Source organism: Mesoplodon bidens (assembly GCF_964165515.1).
Source record: "Mesoplodon bidens genome assembly, contig: HAP1_SCAFFOLD_640, whole genome shotgun sequence".
NCBI classification, from domain to species: Eukaryota; Metazoa; Chordata; class Mammalia; order Artiodactyla; family Ziphiidae; genus Mesoplodon; species Mesoplodon bidens.
Genome location: NW_027672178.1, coordinates 200,055 through 219,000, shown reverse-complemented (window position 1 = coordinate 219,000; position 18,946 = coordinate 200,055). Strand labels below are relative to the sequence as shown.

Here is an 18,946-nt window from a genome sequence, read left to right as displayed (position 1 = left end):
ACCTGAGGGGATACTTTATTTTTCCGTAGCGAGTGTACATTGAATCCTATTAAAATAAACCTCCGTCATTAAATATGAAATTAAAAAACGCTTATAGTTTATCTCTTCTCAGTCTGTTAACAACTTAGATCAGAACATCCACAGGATACCCAGAATAAAGGGACACACTCAGGTGCGTCAGTCTTGCAATGATTTGTACAAACTTTACAAACTTAAGTGCGACGCTCGAAAACATCTTTTATTAAAGCTGACTTTAAGTGGACAGAACACCTGCCCTAGGAGTTTGGAGTCCTGTGAGCGACCCCACGTGCACACCCGGTGAGGGTCTAGGACAAGTCATCTCCCTTCTCAGGCCCCATCGCTTCCTTCCTCACCCGAGGCAGCAGGACAGAAGCCCTGCAGACTCATCCTGCACCGATTACACTGGGCGACTCCACAGGGCACAACCCAGGGGGGCGGCGGACGCTTACATTACACAACCAAGGTGCTGACGCGCCTTGAGACACACGTGCGAGATGCCGAGACGGCGACAGGAGGGGGAGGACGAGGAGGAGGTGGAGGATCGGGGTTGGACGGAGGGGAAGCCGCGGCACGTCCCGGCCGAGCCTGTGGACCCTGCTCCCCGAGGACACCGGAGCTCACAAGTCCCAGGGGAGCCCCATCTGGAGCAGCCAGCCCTGTCCTCCAGCCCGGCCCCTCCACCTCCTGGAAGCGGTCAAACCCTCCAGGTGGCTCTACCGCGGGGCCCGGGGCGGGCTACCCCAAGCCCTGCTCTTCAAGGGCCGCAGGCTCCACAACCAACTACAGGCCTGCAGACGCAACACCTACCCCGTCGGGACTCACTCACCGGCCCCGGGCTCCCGAGGCTCCGGTCCGGGGGCTGCTCCTCGGGCGCGCTCCTCTCTCGGGGTCCCTCCGCTCCGCCTCCCGAGACCACTGGGCCAGAGGAGCCGGCTCTGGGCCCACGTCCCTCCCGGGACCTCGCTTGGCCCCGCGCTGCACATGGTCGGGCACTGCACCGCTGCCGGCCGCCCGGCCACTCCGGCCCAAACGCGGGCTCCGCAGCTCGAGCTCGGAGGTCACAGTTCCAGCCTCCGCACGGCCCACGCGAACCCTCACCCGCACAGCCCGCTCCCGCGGGCTGCCGGCCGGCCCGGACAGCGTACCGCCCCGGACAGCGTACCGCCCCGCAGGCCCCGAAATGCTCGCCCGCAAGAGGCCAAGACGGGGGAACGACGGCCAGCGACGACCTGGGCACGCACAGGAAGCGGGGGCGGGGCGGCGACGGTGCGCGTGCGCCAACACGCACAAATCATGAGGCGCACCTGCGCAGGCGGACGCCCGAAGTCCGCCTGCCAAAGCCCGCCAGGAGCACGGGACAAGTACCCGGACTCCAGAAGCCTCCCAGAAGTCTCCGTGCCGTCAAGATAGTGAGCGTATGAAATGTCTCCTTCTCATCTGGCGCTCAAGTGCTGCTGTGCTGCGAGGCTGTGCCGCCTGGACCAGGGACTCCATTGCCCATTTGTCTTCACTCCTGTTAGGGATCAAGGAAAGGTGTGGCCTCAAGTGGGGGCTGTGTGATGGTCTCCAGGCTCCCTGGTCCTTTCCCGGCCCTGGGACATTTCGGGTTACATCTGAGATTCCCCCACCACCAGGAGAGGGGAAGGAGGGTATCATGTTCGCTTAACTGAAACGCTACAACTTTCATTCAAATCCTAGAATACAATAAATGCCCAGCCATGACACAAACTAATATTGCCCACGGAAGGAAAAGAAAATAGAAACTGTAGCTGTTTAGATTACACAACCAACGCATTAAAAACTGTACGAAAATCAGAACGTACACACAAACCGAAAACAGAAAACAGATACCTGGGATCTTACCTCTTATACAGGATACTGTTTATGTTAGGTAAAAATATCATTTTTCAAAAATGGAATCAGAAGGGTAATGATTTATCACTATTTATCACTAGGGGTGAAATAATATAACTGTGTTCTTGGCCAACTGTTCCTTAAAAGCTGCTAGGGGAAAAGGTAAAAATAAAATCTCCAGGGACTTCCCTGGTGGTCCAGTGGTGAAGACTCCTAGTTTCCACTGCAGGGGGCACGTGTTTGATTCCTGGTTGGGGAACTAAGATCCCGCATGCTGTGCAGCACAGTCTCATTAATTAATTAATTAACGAACACACAAAATAAAAATAAAAAATCTCTCGCCAACCGAGAAAATCCTCTCCACAAATGTAGAGAGAAAGAAAACGGTTTTACTGTTGAATAACCATTAAACCAGACTGTGCTGTGCACCCACAGGTGAACCACTAATGTTTGTGCAAATGAAATCAACCTCACCTTTTTTTTTTATAGCTCAGCAGATAAAATCTGTTGCATACAAGTTCTCAAGATAAACGGGAACTTGCCTCATGGGAATAGACTTGACACCACCATAAAAATGGCATACATTCTTTCAGAGTACATCCTAAATTCACCTGGTCATCTCGGTGGCTGTCCATGCTAGTTAATACCCTTTATCCAAAGGAGAAAGACAACCTCTCCTATCTCTAGGACAAGCACGTACTTATAGCTCAGAGGAAAGTGCCTAACACCTAGCCTAAACTCCCCTGGTGACAGAGAGATAAAGAAGATAGCTCTCAGGTCCTTAACATAAACATTCCTGGGTTGTAATGCTGGCAAGAGACTGATTTAGCTTTTAAAAAGATTTAGATACTTACGAAAGGGACAGAGGAAGTATTTCTATTACAAGCGTCTTGAGGAAATCCTCTAAAAACGGAAATAAGAAGTGATGATTCATGCAAATGAATAAGCACCTAACCCATTCCTGATTTCCCCAGCTGAACTGCCACATTAAATGAATCCTGCACAAAATGTGTGCTTCTCCAAAACTGCTCTTGGAAGTGGCTGCTTAGAGCCACGAATGGTCTTTTCCAGTTCTTGCTGCTGCTGACTGTGGCCTCTGCCTGAATTCTCACCGATGAAATGCTGCTTGTGTGGGAATGACAGCGACCACACCTCCTCTGAGCCTGAGCCTGGCAAACCTCCAGGGCGCATTTCTCGCATTTTCCAAGTTCACCACGTAAGGACATCAGCTACACGGAGTACCTTGCTGGGAAGCGCCTTGGAAGGGCAGTGCGCCCATGAGCACGCCACCAGGCCTCCAGTTCTCACCTCACCCACGTGCACTGACCGTGTCTCAGCAGAAGACTGGGGTGGCCTGTGAACCCCAGCTGCTGTGCCCACCTCCACACCTCACTCTATCCCTTCAGCCCAGAGACATGCTGGGCTCCCCAGCCCCCTGCCCTGGACACTCTCTGGAAGTCTTTCTATTACAAGTTGTCATGAGGAAATGCTCTAAAAAAGGGAATAATAAGTACGGAGTCATCCCAATGAACAGGATGTCCAGCAGTGAGCTGATGTCTCTCACGACTCACCCCTCTCTCCAAAAGGCGAAAAACTGTCATTTCATACATTTCCCCCTTTTTAAAGTGGTTGAAGCTAGGAGGGTAAACCTGGACCCTGCGATTTCACCTTGACCAGAAGCAGCAATGGCCACCTTTTAGTTTGCTTTCATTAAGATCTCTTCATATATATGGAGATTTACAATATAAAGCTTTCTCTTTTTGTATCTGCATTTCTATTAAATACAGATATTTTCCCTACTTTGTCACTTATCTATTTTTATTGAAGTATACTTCGTTTGCAATATTTCAGGTGTACAGCAAAGTGACTCAGTTACATGTATTTATGTAAGAATATATGTATTCTTTTTCAGGTTCTTTTTTCCATTATGGGTTATTACAAGATATTGAACATAGTTCCCTGGGCTATACAGTAGGTCCTTACTGTTTATCTGTTTTACATATAAAAGTGTGTATCTGTCAATCCCTGTTCTTTATCTTTTTAACTTAATTTTTTACTCTCACGTTCTGTTATACAGACACTTAAAAAGATATTTTGTGTTCAAATCTTTCACTTTCACTTCATACTTTTCATCAGCTTGGACACTGTACTTGAAGAAGCCTTTCCCATCCTGCATTTCCTAAGTAGTTGCCTGTGTTTTCTCCTGTTTATTTTGGGTCTCTTAACATACCAATTTTATCAAGATAACTGGCACCCATCTTCAGGATTTGTAAAATCATTTTCCTCTTAAAGTCTCTCAACCATTTTTTTCAACACTAACACATCTACCACAACCAGGAAACGCACTGTTTAAGAAGAAAACTCAAGTTTGTAATCTAACAGAAAAGGACAGGCTCTTCTTTGAAGCTCAGCGACACGTCTTAATTTAAAGGCAGGGGAGGGACTTCCCTGGTGTTCCAGTGGTAAAGAATCCGCCTTCTAATACAGGGTACGTGGGTTCAAAGCCTGGGAACGCTGGTCCGGGAGCTAAGATCCCACACGCCACGGGGCAATTAAGCCCGCGTGCTGCAATTAGACACGATGCAGCCTAAGAGAGATAAATAATTTTATACAAATAAACATAAAAAAAATAAAGGCAGGGGAAGCAGGAAAGTGACCGCCTCATGTGAATTCCTTCTTATTCAAAATACAGGTCGTGGCAGTTTACTTGGGCTGCGTCACAAAATACGACACACTGGCAGGCTTAAGCAACACAAATGCACTGTCCGACATTTACGCAGGCTGCAAGTCTGAGATCAAGGTGTCAGCAGGGTTGGTCCCCTCTGAGGGCTGTACGGGAGGATGTGCTCCAGGCTTCCTGGTGGAGAGGGCGGTTTCCTCACAAGCACATGCACTATGTATGTAGCAGGTAGGTGCCTGGGCTGAACTCCGATCCCAGGGCTGCTCATCCGCAGCAGCACCAGGCCGCTGGAGGGCTTGTCACGGACCCGTTGGCAGGAGGACTGCAGGCTGACACAGACGTCTGCTCAGCTGTGGACCCATGGCCCGGCCACAGCCGTGCCGGAGGCTGCCTGGTTGAAATCCAGGTCACGGTTCACCTCCCTCCTGCTTATTGCATTCAACGATGCCTTGAAGACCCCCTACTGCACCAGCCTGGGTGGCACATCCCACCCAGTCATTTCCACATCGGAAGCATGTCCATTGAGAAGGTTAAAATTAGGCCCTGGCTCAGTGCTGTGGAATTAGAATCTGTGAGGCTGGGTCCAGGCATCTGTGTTGGAATATTTTCTCCACGGGACTCTCATGCCCAAAGGATTGTATTGACAAAGCCCTTCTGCTTCACCCCACTGGTATTTCTGCACTAGAGCTACAGCCGTTGTTATATTAAACTGCATCCGCAGGAGGAAGAGAGAGGAGGAGAGGTGACAGTTCTGCTGATCTCCAAACACGCTGTTACGGAACCACACTTGGGTCCACTCGCCCGCACGCACTAAAGCCAGTCTACGGACACGGGTCACGGTGAAGGAAAGCGCCGCGTTTATGGCAGGGCAACAAGCAAGGGGTCCAGGTATCTAGGGCTCAGAAGGCCCCCACTCCCCAGTGGCTTTCAGGGAAAGGTGTTTACAGATGGGGTGAGGCTGTTGGTGGGAATGTACACTGGTGCTGCCGCTATGCAGAACAGTGTGGAGGTTCCTCAAAACACTGAAGCTAGAGCTACCGTAGGACCCAGCAATCCCACTCCTGGGCATATACCCAGAGAAAACCATAATTCAAGAAGACACATGCACCCCAATATGTATAGCAGTACGATTTACAATAGCCAAGACATGGAAGCAACTTAAATGTCCATCGACAGAGGAATGGATAGGGAAGATGTGGTACATATGTGTGATGGAATACTACTCAGCCATAAAAAAGAATGAGATTATGCCATGTGCAGCAACATGGATGGACCTAGAGATTATCAGACTAAGTGAAGGACGTCAGAGAAAGACAAATACCATATGCTACCACTCCTGTGTGGAATCTGAAAGTGATACGAATGAACTTCTGAACAGAACGGAAACAGACTCACAGACATAGAAAAAAAACTTATGTTTACCAAAGGGAAAAGGTGGGGGAGAGGGATAGATCAGGAGGTTGGGGCTAACATATGCACACAAGTATATATAAAACAGGAAATCAACAAGGACCTCCTGTAGAGCACAGGGATCTCTACTCAATATTCTGTAGTAACCTAGGGAGTTCCCTGGTGGCCCAGAGGTTAGGATTCTGGTCTTTCACGGCCGTGGCCCGGGTTCAATCCCTGGTCAGGGAACTGAGATCCTACAAGCCACACAGCACCACGAAAAAAAAGCAAAATTCGGTAATAACCTAAATGGGAAAACAATCTGAAAAAGAATAGATATCTGTGTCCATATAACTGAATCACTTTGCTGTACACCGGAAACTAACACAACACTGTAAATCAACTATACTCCCAATATAAAATTTAAAAAATGTTTAAAGTGAATTACAAACGAGTGGGGTGAGGGAGAGGAGGTTGAGGGGTGTGTGGTCAGCTTGTGGACATTCTTCCGATTGGTTGGTGGTGAGGTAATCTGAGGTCAACATCATCAACCGGCTGGTTCCAGCTGCTCTGGGGTCTACGTGCTTGTGGGCAGCATGCAGTTACCTTCCTCCCCCCTGCTGGGGGCTTCAGTCTCTGCAAAACAGCTCCAAGGACGTGGCTCAGAACAGTATCTACAGCCCTTGAGGAGGAACTAAAGGTCCTTGACTTTGTTCAACGGCTACACTAGTATTATTTGGTCTTTTGGGACTCTTTTCCTTTCTTTTGGCACTTTCTCCCTTCTCTGATTAAATTGTTTGTTTCCAACTCACGGAAGGCTAGGAGGCTAAAATTTTCTAAAGACAAGAAGCAGGCAGAAGACATGGGGAGAATCCGTCCCAGGAAGGCCCCACAAGGTCCTGCTCACTTACAACATCACATTCAATCTGGGCTGTTTACGCCATTTTTGGACAACATACCAACACATCTTAAGATGGGTCCCACCCGACTGTTGCACATTTGGACAAGGTGCGGTGGGGTGGGATTATGCAAATCCAGATCTGAAGACTAGATAAAGCAATCAGGGTATTTCACAGTATACAAGAGAAATTTTCATGGGGACAGAATACCAACCTTCTAATATTTGAAAGCCTGTTAGCCAAGAGGGAGAGTGAACTTCTGTTTTGTTATACAAGGACCCAATCAGCTGTGATGGTTGAAAGCATGATGAACGCAAATCTGAATTCATTTGCCTCCTAACAATGCAACGTCTACAGCAGTGGGACACAGGTCCTCAAGCAGCAGTGCTTTTCCCAGCAGTGCAGACCCTGAGGAGAGCCAGGCTGTGGCAGCTCTGGAGGACCTCAGACACTCTTTGCACGGCCTCTGAGACCTAGAACATCTCAGAAAGTCCACGAGTGCAAACCAAAGAGACACTCAGTCCCTGCACCTTGGATGAACTGATTTGACTCTACGTATGCATTGCTTGGGCTAATTAGAAATATGGAAGTGATCAGAAGACAGAATAAACCTCTGGGCACATCCTGAACAACAGAGATACTTCTCATCAAAGTCCAAACAATAATTCAAAAGCAAGATTCAGAGCCAAAATGTGGAAACAAACCAAGTGTTCACTGACAGATGAATGGATCAAGAAAATGCAGTGTGTATATTCACACAACAGATATTATTCACCCACAAACAGGAAGGAAAGTTTCTAATTGATACAAAGACCATTTATGTATTTTTCAAAGATTGACATTTCTTTGTATGAACAGTGAAAATTTAACAATTCCACTTTTAAGAGGAAAGGTTAGTGTTTCTTTGTAGAAACAATTAAGTCTCAGCAGTAGAGGCATAAGCACACACGTGCACACAGAGTAAACAGAATAGCGCCCCGCTACCTCCCCGCAATCTGATCCCCCGATGAGCCCTGCTGATTCTCCCTCCAAATATAGAGAACCTGTTTACTTCTCTCCATCTTCTCAGACATCGTCTTCCTGGACTACCATGCCAAATTCCTAACCTTATCTGGGTCTCCCGACTTCCACTCTTACTGAATCCCCACCCCATCCATTTATGCAGCAGCCAAAATCAATTGTTCCTCTTTCAGTGCAAACTGGATCAGGACACCTCTCATTCACTGCTTTCCCACTGCACTTGGCAAACTTCTGAACTTCTTCAGACCCACGGTTTTATTTCCTTCTCACTCACTGTGTACTGTCCACACTGGCTTTGGGGTCCAGGAAGGAAATTTTGACACAGGCTACCACACAGATGACACGCGAAGACATTAAGCTAAGTGGATAAGTCAGATACAAATGGACAAATGTTACATGATTCCACTTCTGTGAGGTCCCCAGATGGGTCAAATTCATAGAGACAGAAAGTGGAGTGGTGGGTGTCAGGGGCTGGGAGGGGGGTGGGGAGTCAGTGTTTAATGGGGACAGAGTTTCACTTGGACAGGATGAAAACATTCTGGAGATGGATGGTCGGGATGGTTGCACAACAATGAGAATTCTTGTTTTCCTTCCTTAAGATTTTTGTTTTACTTATTTTTGGCTGCGTTGGGTCTTCGTTGCTGGGCACAGGCTTTCTCTAGTCGCGGCGAGCGGGGGCTACTCTTCGGTGCAGTGTGCAGGCTTCTCATTGAGGTGGCTTCTCTTTGCGGCAGAGCATGGGCCCTAGGCGCGTGGGCTCAGTAGTTGTGGCTCGCGGGCTGAGGAGTTATGGCTTGCAGGCTCAGTAGTTGTGGCGCACGGGCGTTAGGTGCTCCGCGGTATGTGGGATCTTCCCGGACCAGGGCTCGAACCTGTGCCCCCTGCATCAGCAGGCGGATTCTTGACCACTGTGCCACCAGGGAAACCCAAGAAAAAAAGCAAGACTCAGACCCCAAGGGGAGGAGTGGAAGTACGAGTTGGGAGGTTCAGAAGAAGCTTCCAGTGACACTGCATGACCCTGAGTTGGCTATTTTCTTCTCTGCATCTCGGCTACCATATACTTCCTACCCTCATAGAAAAATAACCTGTCTGGAATTGGAAATTTTTCCATTTAGTCTTTTTGTGCATGTGACATTTTTATTCAGAAAAATAATCTGTGTTGAACTGGAGTTTTTTCCATTTAGTATTTTGTACATGTGACATTTTTATTCAGGTAGTGAAATCTCTGGGTCAACAGTGATACCACATTCTCAAGATTTTGATAAGTAGACTAGAAGTTCTTAACAGGAATCAAGGGGCAGGCTTTGGACAATCCATGGACTTTGTGACATCCAAAGGTGCCCTTCTTGTGTGTGCGTGTGTGTGTGTGTGTGTGTGTGTGTATGTGTTTGTAGACACCCTTTGAAGGGTGCGTGAGCACCTGTAGTTTTCTATGATTTTAGCTTCTCCAAATGGCTCTTGGACTCAAAGGTGCCTGAGGGAAGCGGACGTGTACTCCCCCAGTACAGAATTCTGAACGCAGTGTCAGTAAACATTCAGCCAAAGAGCTTTGCCAAATTGCGTGTTTTAACGTAACTTTTTAATCCACTGAGTCGATGTACCTGGGATCTTTTTTTACATACTTATCTCACTCTTTATTTATTTTTTTTGGGGGGGGGTACGCGGGCCTCTCACGGTTGTGGCCTCTCCCGTTGCGGAGCACAGGCTCCGGACGCGCAGGCTCAGCGGCCATGGCTCATGGGCCCAGCCACTCCGCGGCTTGTGGGATCTTCCCGAACCGGGGTACCAACCCGTGTCCCCTGCATCGGCAGGTGGACTCTCAACCACTGCACCACCACGGAAGCCATTATCTCACTCTTATAAGGCTGAAACGTTGCTGCTTCCCCTAAGTTTCCTTGTCCCTCTCCCCACTCTCCCACCAGGCCGTGGAAGAGGAATGGGAGGGAGAGGGAGAGTCCAGCAGGGAGAGGACAGTACACCTGCTGGGAAGCGGTAAAGAGGGGTCCAGGGTGGGAGGGAGGGAGACACAAGAGGGAGGGGATATGGGAACAGGTGTATATGTATAACTGATTCGTTTTGTTATAAAGCAGAAACTAATACGCCATTGTGAATCAACTGTACTCCAATAAACTTCTAAAAAAAATTAGAACTACCATATGACACAGCATTTTCATTCCTGGATATATATCGAAAAAAATAGAACCAAAAAACATTAATTTGAAAAGATATATGCACCCTAATGTTCATGGCAGCATTATTTACAATTGACAACATATGGAAGCAAGCTAAGTGTTTATTATGAGATGAATGGGTAAGGAAGATGTGAAATATATATATATAATGGAATACTACTTAGCTAAAAAAAAATTTTGTTTGAATTGAAATTGTATCAAGTATCTTTTCCGACCACAATGCTATGAGACTAGACACCAATTACAGGAAAAGAGCTGTAAAAAAATACAAACACATGGAGGCTAAAGAATACACTACTCAATAACGAAGTGATCACTGAAGAAATCAAAGAGGAAATTAAAAAATACCTAGAAACAAATGACAATGGAGACACGACGACCCAAAACCTATGGGATGCAGCAAAAGCAGTTCTAAGAGGGAAGTTTATGGCAATACAATCCCACCTTAAGAAACAGGAAACAGCTCGAATAAACAACCTAACCTTGCACCTAAAGCAATTAGAGAAAGAAGAACAAAAACATCCCAAGGTTAGCAGAAGGAAAGAAATCATAAAAATCAGATCAGAAATAAATGAAAAAGAAATGAAGGAAACGATAGCAAAGATCAATAAAACTAAAAGCTGGTTCTTTGAGAAGATAAACAAAATTGATAAACCATTAGCCAGACTCATCAAGAAAAAAAGGGAGAAGACTCAAATCAATAGAACTAGAAATGAAAAAGGAGAAGTAACAACTGACACTGCAGAAATACAAAAGATCAGGAGAGATTACTACAAGCAACTCTATGCCAATAAAATGGACAACCTGGAAGAAATGGACAAATTCTTAGAAATGCACAACCTGCCAAGACTGAATCAGGAAGAAATAGAAAATATGAACAGACCAATCACAAGCACTGAAATTGAAACTGTGATAAAAAATCTTCCAACAAACAAAAGCCCAGGACCAGATGGCTTCACAGGCGAATTCTATCAAGCATTTAGAGAAGAGCTAACACCTATCCTTCTCAAACTCTTCCAAAATATAGCAGAGGGAGGAACACTCCCAAACTCATTCTACGAGGCCACCATCACCTTGATACCAAAACCAGACAAGGATGTCACAAAGAAAGAAAACTACAGGCCAATATCACTGATGAACATAGATGCAAAAATCCTCAACAAAATACTAGCAAACAGAATCCAACAGCACATTAAAAGGATCATACACCATGATCAAGTGGGGTTTATTCCAGGAATGCAAGGATTCTTCAATATACGCAAATCAATCAACGTGATACACCATATTAACAAATTGAAGGAGAAAAACCATATGATCATCTCAATAGATGCAGAGAAAGCTTTCGACAAAATTCAACACCCATTTATGATAAAAACCCTGCAGAAAGTAGGCATAGAGGGAACTTTCCTCAACATAATAAAGGCCATATATGACAAACCCACAGCCAGCATCGTCCTCAATGGTGAAAAACTGAAAGCATTTCCACTAAGATCAGGAACAAGACAAGGTTGCCCACTCTCACCACTCTTATTCAACAAAGTTTTGGAAGTTTTAGCCACAGCAATCAGAGAAGAAAAGGAAATAAAAGGAATCCAGATCGGAAAAGAAGAAGTAAAGCTGTCACTGTTTGCAGATGACATGATACTATACATAGAGAATCCTAAAGATGCTACCAGAAAACTACTAGAGCTAATCAATGAATTTGGTAAAGTTGCAGGATACAAAATTAATGCACAGAAATCTCTGGCATTCCTATATACTAATGATGAAAAATCTGAAAGTGAAATCAAGGAAACACTCCCATTTACCATTGCAACAAAAAGAATAAAATATCTAGGAATAAACCTACCTAAGGAGACAAAAGACCTGTATGCAGAAAATTATAAGACACTGATGAAAGAAATTAAAGATGATACAAATAGATGGAGAGATGTACCATGTTCTTGGATTGGAAGAATCAACATTGTGAAAATGACTCTACTACCCAAAGCAATCTACAGATTCAATGCAATCCCTATCAAACTACCACTGGCATTTTTCACAGAACTAGAACAAAAAATTTCACAATTTGTATGGAAACACAAAAGACCCCGAATAGCCAAAGCAATCTTGAGAATGAAAAATGGAGCTGGAGGAATCAGGCTCCCTGACTTCAGACTATACCACAAAGCTACAGTAATCAAGACAGCATGGTACTGGCACAAAAACAGAAAGATAGATCAATGGAACAGGATAGAAAGCCCAGAGATAAACCCATGCACATATGGTCACCTTATCTTTGATAAAGGAGGCAGGAATGTACAGTGGAGAAAGGACAGTCTCTTCAATAAGTGGTGCTGGGAAAACTGGATAGGGACATGTAAAAGTATGAGATTTGATCACTCCCTAACACCATACACAAAAATAAGCTCAAAATGGATTAAAGACCTAAGGCCAGAAACTATCAAACTCTTAGAGGAAAACATAGGCAGAACACTCTATGACATAAATCACAGCAAGATCCTTTTTGACCCACCTCCTAGAGAAATGGAAATCAAAACAAAAATAAACAAATGGGACCTAATGAAACTTCAAAGCTTTTGCACAGCAAAGGAAACCATAAACAAGACCAAAAGACAACCCTCAGAATGGGAGAAAATATTTGCAAATGAAGCAACTGACAAAGGATTAATCTCCCAAATGTATAAGCAGCTCATGCAGCTCCATAATAAAAAAACAAATAACCCAATCCAAAAATGGGCAGAAGACCTAAATAGACATTTCTCCACAGAAGATATACAGACTGCCAACAAACACATGAAAGGATGCTCAACATCTTTACTCAGTAGAGAAATGCAAATCAAAACTACAATGAGATATCATCTCACACCAGTCAGAATGGCCATCATCAAAAAATCTAGAAACAATAAATGCTGGAGAGGGTGTGGAAAAAAGGGAACACTCTTGCACTGCTGGTGGGAATGTGAATTGGTACAGCCACTATGGAGAACGGTATGGAGGTTCGTTAAAAACTACAAATAGAACTACCATATGACCCAGCAATCCCACTACTGGGCATATACCCTGAGAAAACCATAATTCAAAAAGAGACATGTACCAAAATGTTCATAGCAGCCCTATTTACAATAGCCCGGAGATGGAAACAACCTAAGTGTCCATCATCGGATGAATGGGTAAAGAAGATGTGGCACATATATACAATGGAATATTACTCAGCCATAAAAAGAAACGAAATTGAGCTATTTGTAATGAGGTGGATGGACCTAGAGCCTGTCATACAGAGCGAAGTAAGTCAGAAAGAGAAAGACAAATACTGTATGCAGACACATATATATGGAATTTAAGAAAAAAAAATGTCATGAAGAACATAGGGGTAAGACAGGAATAAAGACACAGACCTACTAGAGAATGGACTTGAAGATATGGGGAGGCGGAAGGGTAAGCTGTGACAAAGTGAAAGAGCGGCATGGACATATATACACTACCAAACGTAAGGTAGATAGCTAGTGGGAAGCAGCCGCATAGCACAGGGAGATCAGCTCGGTGCTTTGTGACCGCCTGGAGGGGTGGGATAGGGAGGGTGGGAGGGAGACGCAAAAGGGAGGGGATATGGGAACATATGTATATGTATAACTGATTAAATTTGTTATAAAGCAAAAAAAAAAATAAAGATGAAGAAAAAATAATAAAAATTTGCCATTTATGACAAAAAAAAAGAGGGGTCCGGATACCTTGAGGGGGGTTTTGGAGGACGGGCAGAGATTGGGTCAGTGGCAGGAGATACCATTTACCCCTGATCTCTGGGACAAGTGCACGCATAGGTCTGACAGTTACTTGTGTTTTCCTTCAAACTGGTTTCCTTCAAACTCCGATGATGACATCAGAGGCTTCCGACCTTCCCGATTGGATGGACCAGACTCCTTGGTGCTTGGCAGCAGTAGTAGACAACAGAATCTTGCCAGAGCTTCTCTCCACTGACAGTTGCCCCGCAGCTTGGAGAAGGGACGACCACTTGTGTTTAGCCCAAGTCCAGAAGAAGAGTTGGGACAAAGCAGAGTCTAGGCTTCGAGGAAGGGAAGAGTCTGGGAGACATCATGGACAATCGTCAACCGACTTCCCAGGCTGAGGAGCTGAACTCCCAGTCCAGCTCTTCAGGGTACCCCATGGAGTTGACTGTCTATGAAGAAAGCCCAGGACCATCAGGTGAGGGAACTGGCATGAGAAGGAATTTCAGAGATTTGACCAGTAAGGAGGAAAGGGTACAGAGGTCGGGAAGGAGCACCTGCATAAGGTGCCTATGAAAGAAAGGAGACATTCAGAGAGCCAGGGATTGAGGGAGGAGAGCACAGGAGCTGGGGACACGGAACACCTGGGGAGCAAGAAACAGGGTTAGGAGATGAGATCCAAGGATGAGAGAAGAGGAGAGAGGAAACAAGGGGAGGGTTCTTTTTTTTTATTCCTGGTGGGAGAAATTATCTACCATGAGAAAGAGTTTCGAGAACGGGAAGCTGGACAAATGACAAAAAGAGTCAGGGGAGGGATAGGTAGATATGGACAGAGAAAGATGGAAAGATGACTTGGGGCAAGGTCAGCGGTCTGTGAGACTGGAAAGCACGGGGGTGCTTCGGGGGGGGAGGCGGAGTCGGGGTGGGGTTGGGTGGTCACCAGTGGCTGGATTCCCAAGACGAGAGCGTCATACTGCAGTCTCTTCTCCTTCGTCAGCTCCCTGGGCTGGTTGCAGCCCCCCGCCTCAGCGCCCCGGCTGTAAGAGGAAGAGGTCAGTGGCGTTCAGAGCGGAGGTGGAGGGCAACACGGCCGCTGAGGCCCAGGACACCTGGGTCGTGGAGTCGCTGAGTGGGCTCAAGATGAAGCTCAAGCGACAGCGGGTGTCTTCAGTGCTGCCTGAGCACCACGAGGCCGACACCTGGGTCGTGGAGTCGTTCAGTGGGCTCAAGATGAAGCTCAAGCGACAGCGGGTGTCTTCAGTGCTGCCTGAGCACCACGAGGCCGACACCTGGGTCGTGGAGTCGTTCAGTGAGCTCAAGATGAAGCTCAAGCGACAGCGGGTGTCTTCAGTGCTGCCTGAGCACCACGAGGTCTTCAAGTAGATGCTTGGTAAGGACCCACCGCCCTGCCCAGCAACCTCCAATCCTATACTTGAAAAACAAACAAACCAAAACTTCCCATGACTACACTTTCCCAGTGGAAAAGAATTCCCTGCTACTTGGTGCGCTCTCCGTCCCTGGCGGACTGTCTACGGATAAAGGATATGGGGGGCACATAAAAGATACAGGATGAGGTTAGACTTAGAAATGATACAAGACTAGGTTAGATTTAGAAATGATACAGGATTAGGTTCCCTTGGTTTCAACTGTACCCGAGACTCTAGCTCTTACTGGCCTTTTGAATCTTACTGGCATGTTCGGGGTGGAGGGAGGAGGGGCTGACAAGCCATCTTCACCCCCTGACATGACTGTCAATTGAGACATTGGCTGAGAGTATCTTGATGCCCTCTGCAGGTACGTGAATGCATGATGAAGGGGCATCACTCCCTGTCACTCGGCCCCCCCAGAAGGGGAGTCACCCCCTTTCCTCCCACAGTGAATGGTCTTCCCTCCCCTCTTTCCGTCAGCTTCACCCTGGGCCACATCTTGGCATTTCCCCAGGGGGGCGCGGTTCACCCTCTTGGCTCTGGAATGCTCCCACGACAGCCCTGTTCCCACTGGCAACATCTGCCCTTTTTTCACAGAGGATCCCGTCGTTAAGAAATTCCTCGCCTGGGACAAAAACCTGGAAGTATCTGACAAGGTAAGTCACCCACTGAGATGGATTCCTGCTCCAGCGCCTGTTCTAGGTGGGCGCGCTGGGTGCTTTCTACACCCACGTTTCCACTCCCCTCCTAACCTCATGCCTTGTCAACACTTCCCTCCAGGGGCCTCGAGGTCCCCTCTGGGATCTGAGCCCCAGGAGTGCCCCTTTGGTGGTTGCTGCCTAAGTCCCCTCTCCTCTCAGATCCTGGGGACTCGCCTTGGCTCCGGTTCATCGAACACCGTCCTGTGCCCGCGGCCCTAAGTCCACGCCCTCAATCCCACAGCCTCCCATCCTTGGAGCGCCGCCAACTCTGACCTTCTGTCCTCTCCCCTTCCCCAAATAATCAGGCTCACCCCACACGGGGGTCTCTCCTCCAAGTGGCACCACCCATTCCTCGTCCCCTGCTCCCTTCTCCCTCCCACTCTTTCTCCTCTTCCAGGATGTGACCTCTCTCCTACGTTTTTTCCCCTCTTTCCATCAGTATCTCCTGTCGATGGTGATAGCGTATGTCAGCCGGGCCGGCCTCTTCTCCTGGCAATTCCAGAGAATCCATTTCTTCATAGCTCTGTGAGTACCTTGCTCCATCCCCGCCATCAATATTCAACACCCTGGGAGGGCAGAGGGAGAGATGTGGGGCTCTGACCTTTCATCTATTTTTTTAAACCCCTTTGTACTGACTCTAGGTGTGAAAATGACAGGATTACGGTACCGTGGTTTCTTTTTCAAACCATGTTCTGTTTTTTATAGCATTCATTGTCAAAACAAACTACCCTAATGTCAATTAAAACACTGAAAGAAACAAAGCAAAACGCGAAACTTTCCTAAGAGGAGAGGAAGAAAGAACTGACACCATCCTGCCCCCGAGTAACAGACTTGAGACGTTTCCGGTTCGAATTCTCCGGTCTCAGGTCTTCCGACATCAGCACCAAGTGTGATTATCTTCCGTTTCTGCATTCCCACGACAAATGCCACAATCGGGGCCCGTATCACATAGCGCGGATTTGGTGTCAAATGCTCCCCACTGATGTTTCTTCCAAGTCTCCCAAGCCAGTTGGCTCTATTTGCCTGAACATCCTTCCAAAACACAGGTCTGACCGCTTCACACAATTTCATTGGCTAATGACATGCCAAATCAAGGCCAGAGTTCTGCGTTGGGATTTAACTCTCTCTGCAATCTCCAGCACACCGTCCTGATACTTTACTCCTGTGTTTCACTGCTCCTTCCAAATACCCTGCCCTCTAAGTTTCTATTGAGCTTTCTATCCAGGTATCTTTGCCATACATTTATCTGAAGAAAACGACCCTATCCTTAAAGTGGGTTCAAACACCAAAACCTTCACGATGCCCGATCTCCCTAACTTCTGAATCCCAGAGGCACTTTAGTTCAAATTGTATTATAATGTGATGCTTTGCATTATAGTCATTTCTTATCTCCCCCTTTCCCCTTCCCCGGTCCCACTAGACTAGACACCACGTGGAAGGCAGGTCTCGTCAAAATGTCAATGCATTCCCAAAACACTCAGCACAATTCTTTTCATTGGGCAAATGTTTGTTATTGTGAGACTTCTAGGTAATCAGTATTGCATTTGGCCATGAGATAAAATGTTCATTCATTCATTCATTCATTCATCTAACAAACCTTATAAAGTACACCCTACATGCTGGGGAATATGAGGTGGTGGGAACAGAGATTCACAAAAGGCTGTTGAATTCATGCATCAATATGAACCAAGCCCTAAATGTGTCATTTGCTAGGAGAGGGATGAATGCAGAAACAGATCAGATCAGCTCCTGCCCTCAGGAACTGTACATGTACCTACAACATAGGAAGAGAGGTGTGTGCACATAAAACAAGTTGAAGGGAACGGGGGGTTTGGATCGTGTCCTCATCATCAAGGTGTGAGAGGCACCCTTCTGAAGGTCCTGCCTGGCAGTGGCTCCTTGATGACTGGGCAGCTCCCGGTGACGCTGGGCAGGGCTGGGTGGGTCGTGTGAGGATGCTCAGCCTGCCTCTTTTCTGGGAAGCTGATCTCAAGTGGAGGCCCTTCCTGTCCTGATGACAGCGACCTGATGTCTTTCCCCAGCTATGTGGCCAGCGACATGGAAGAGAACAACCAGGCCCCCAAGCAGGCCATCGTTTCGTTCCTCTATGGAAAGAACAGCTCCCAGCATGCCTTGTTCCACAAACTGCGTTCCCAGTTCATCCGTTCCATGGGCTGGAAGACATGGGTCACTCGGGAAGAGTGCGAGCAGGTGGGTGGGCTGTGGCGGTCTCGGGGAGGGGGAGGGACGGAGAGGAGGTGGGGATCATGGGGGACTCGGTTTGGGACTTGGGGACAGACGAGAAAGAACCGGAGGCGGGGCAATGGGAGGCAGCGGCATCCTCATTGCCAGGGGCTGTTTGTCTTTCCAGATCCAGGCTTTTGATCCAGAGCTCTGGGTGTGGGGAAGAGATCGCGCCCTCTTGCCCCAGAGGCCCCAGGACCACGCAGGCCTGAGGTCATCGGCCTGCGCAAAGGTAGGTCTGCGTGCGCAAAGGTGCAGGTGGAATGACGTGTTGTCTACTGAGGAAATCGGAGGAATCCCACTGCTGGACCCACATCACCTCTCACGCTGTGAAGGGGGCCAGCCAGGCACACAGCCACGTGACGACTCTGCGCCAGCCACGGACTGACAGCCACACACAGACACCAGCACCGCGAGGCCCGTGGGCACCAGACCTCGGGGAAACCAGTTTGTCCCAGACGCATGGGTCTCACTGAAGTTATTTCACCCAAAGCAATTGGGTCCAAATAACAGCTTTGACGAGATGGTGATTCTTTTCCATATACTGTGTTTCCAGTTTCTCTTTTTCATTCATTTTTGGCCTTACATCCCTCAGGGTTATGGGTTCTAGCATTTATCTACAACAAAGTAAATGTCCACAAACAGGATATTAGATAGAACAGCCCACACGTTCAATAAGAAAAGATGAATTATGACTAGCTTTATATTCATCCAAATTTACTTTCAAATTGCCTATGGCCAGATCACCTGTGACTCTTTATTCCCCCTGACTCACCACTTCTGGACCAATGATT

At 47.2% G+C, this 18,946-nt stretch overlaps 2 protein-coding genes across 3 annotated transcripts in view; one reads left to right on the top strand and one right to left on the bottom strand.

Annotated features, from left to right (window-relative positions):
* Positions 1–1,492: 1,492 nt before the first annotated feature.
* Positions 1,493–18,946, bottom strand: part of LOC308610510 (uncharacterized protein) — a 36,601-nt gene continuing 19,147 nt past the window's right edge. Inside the window, exon 5 of one of the 2 annotated variants that reach the window (XM_081259617.1) lies at positions 1,493–1,534. The gene's annotated coding sequence lies outside the window, so the exon portion shown is untranslated. Of the gene's footprint in view, positions 1,535–2,756; positions 2,779–18,946 lie in introns of those variants that run through there. The other variant, XM_081259618.1, reaches the window with a different exon arrangement.
* LOC308610509 (speedy protein E2B-like) lies at positions 13,845–17,249 on the top strand. Its single transcript, XM_081259613.1, has 3 exons — positions 13,845–15,159; positions 15,668–15,863; positions 16,348–17,249. Exons 1-3 carry the CDS (start codon positions 14,606–14,608, stop codon positions 16,435–16,437), a joined length of 840 nt encoding a protein of 279 aa, XP_081115739.1. The 5' UTR covers positions 13,845–14,605; the 3' UTR covers positions 16,438–17,249.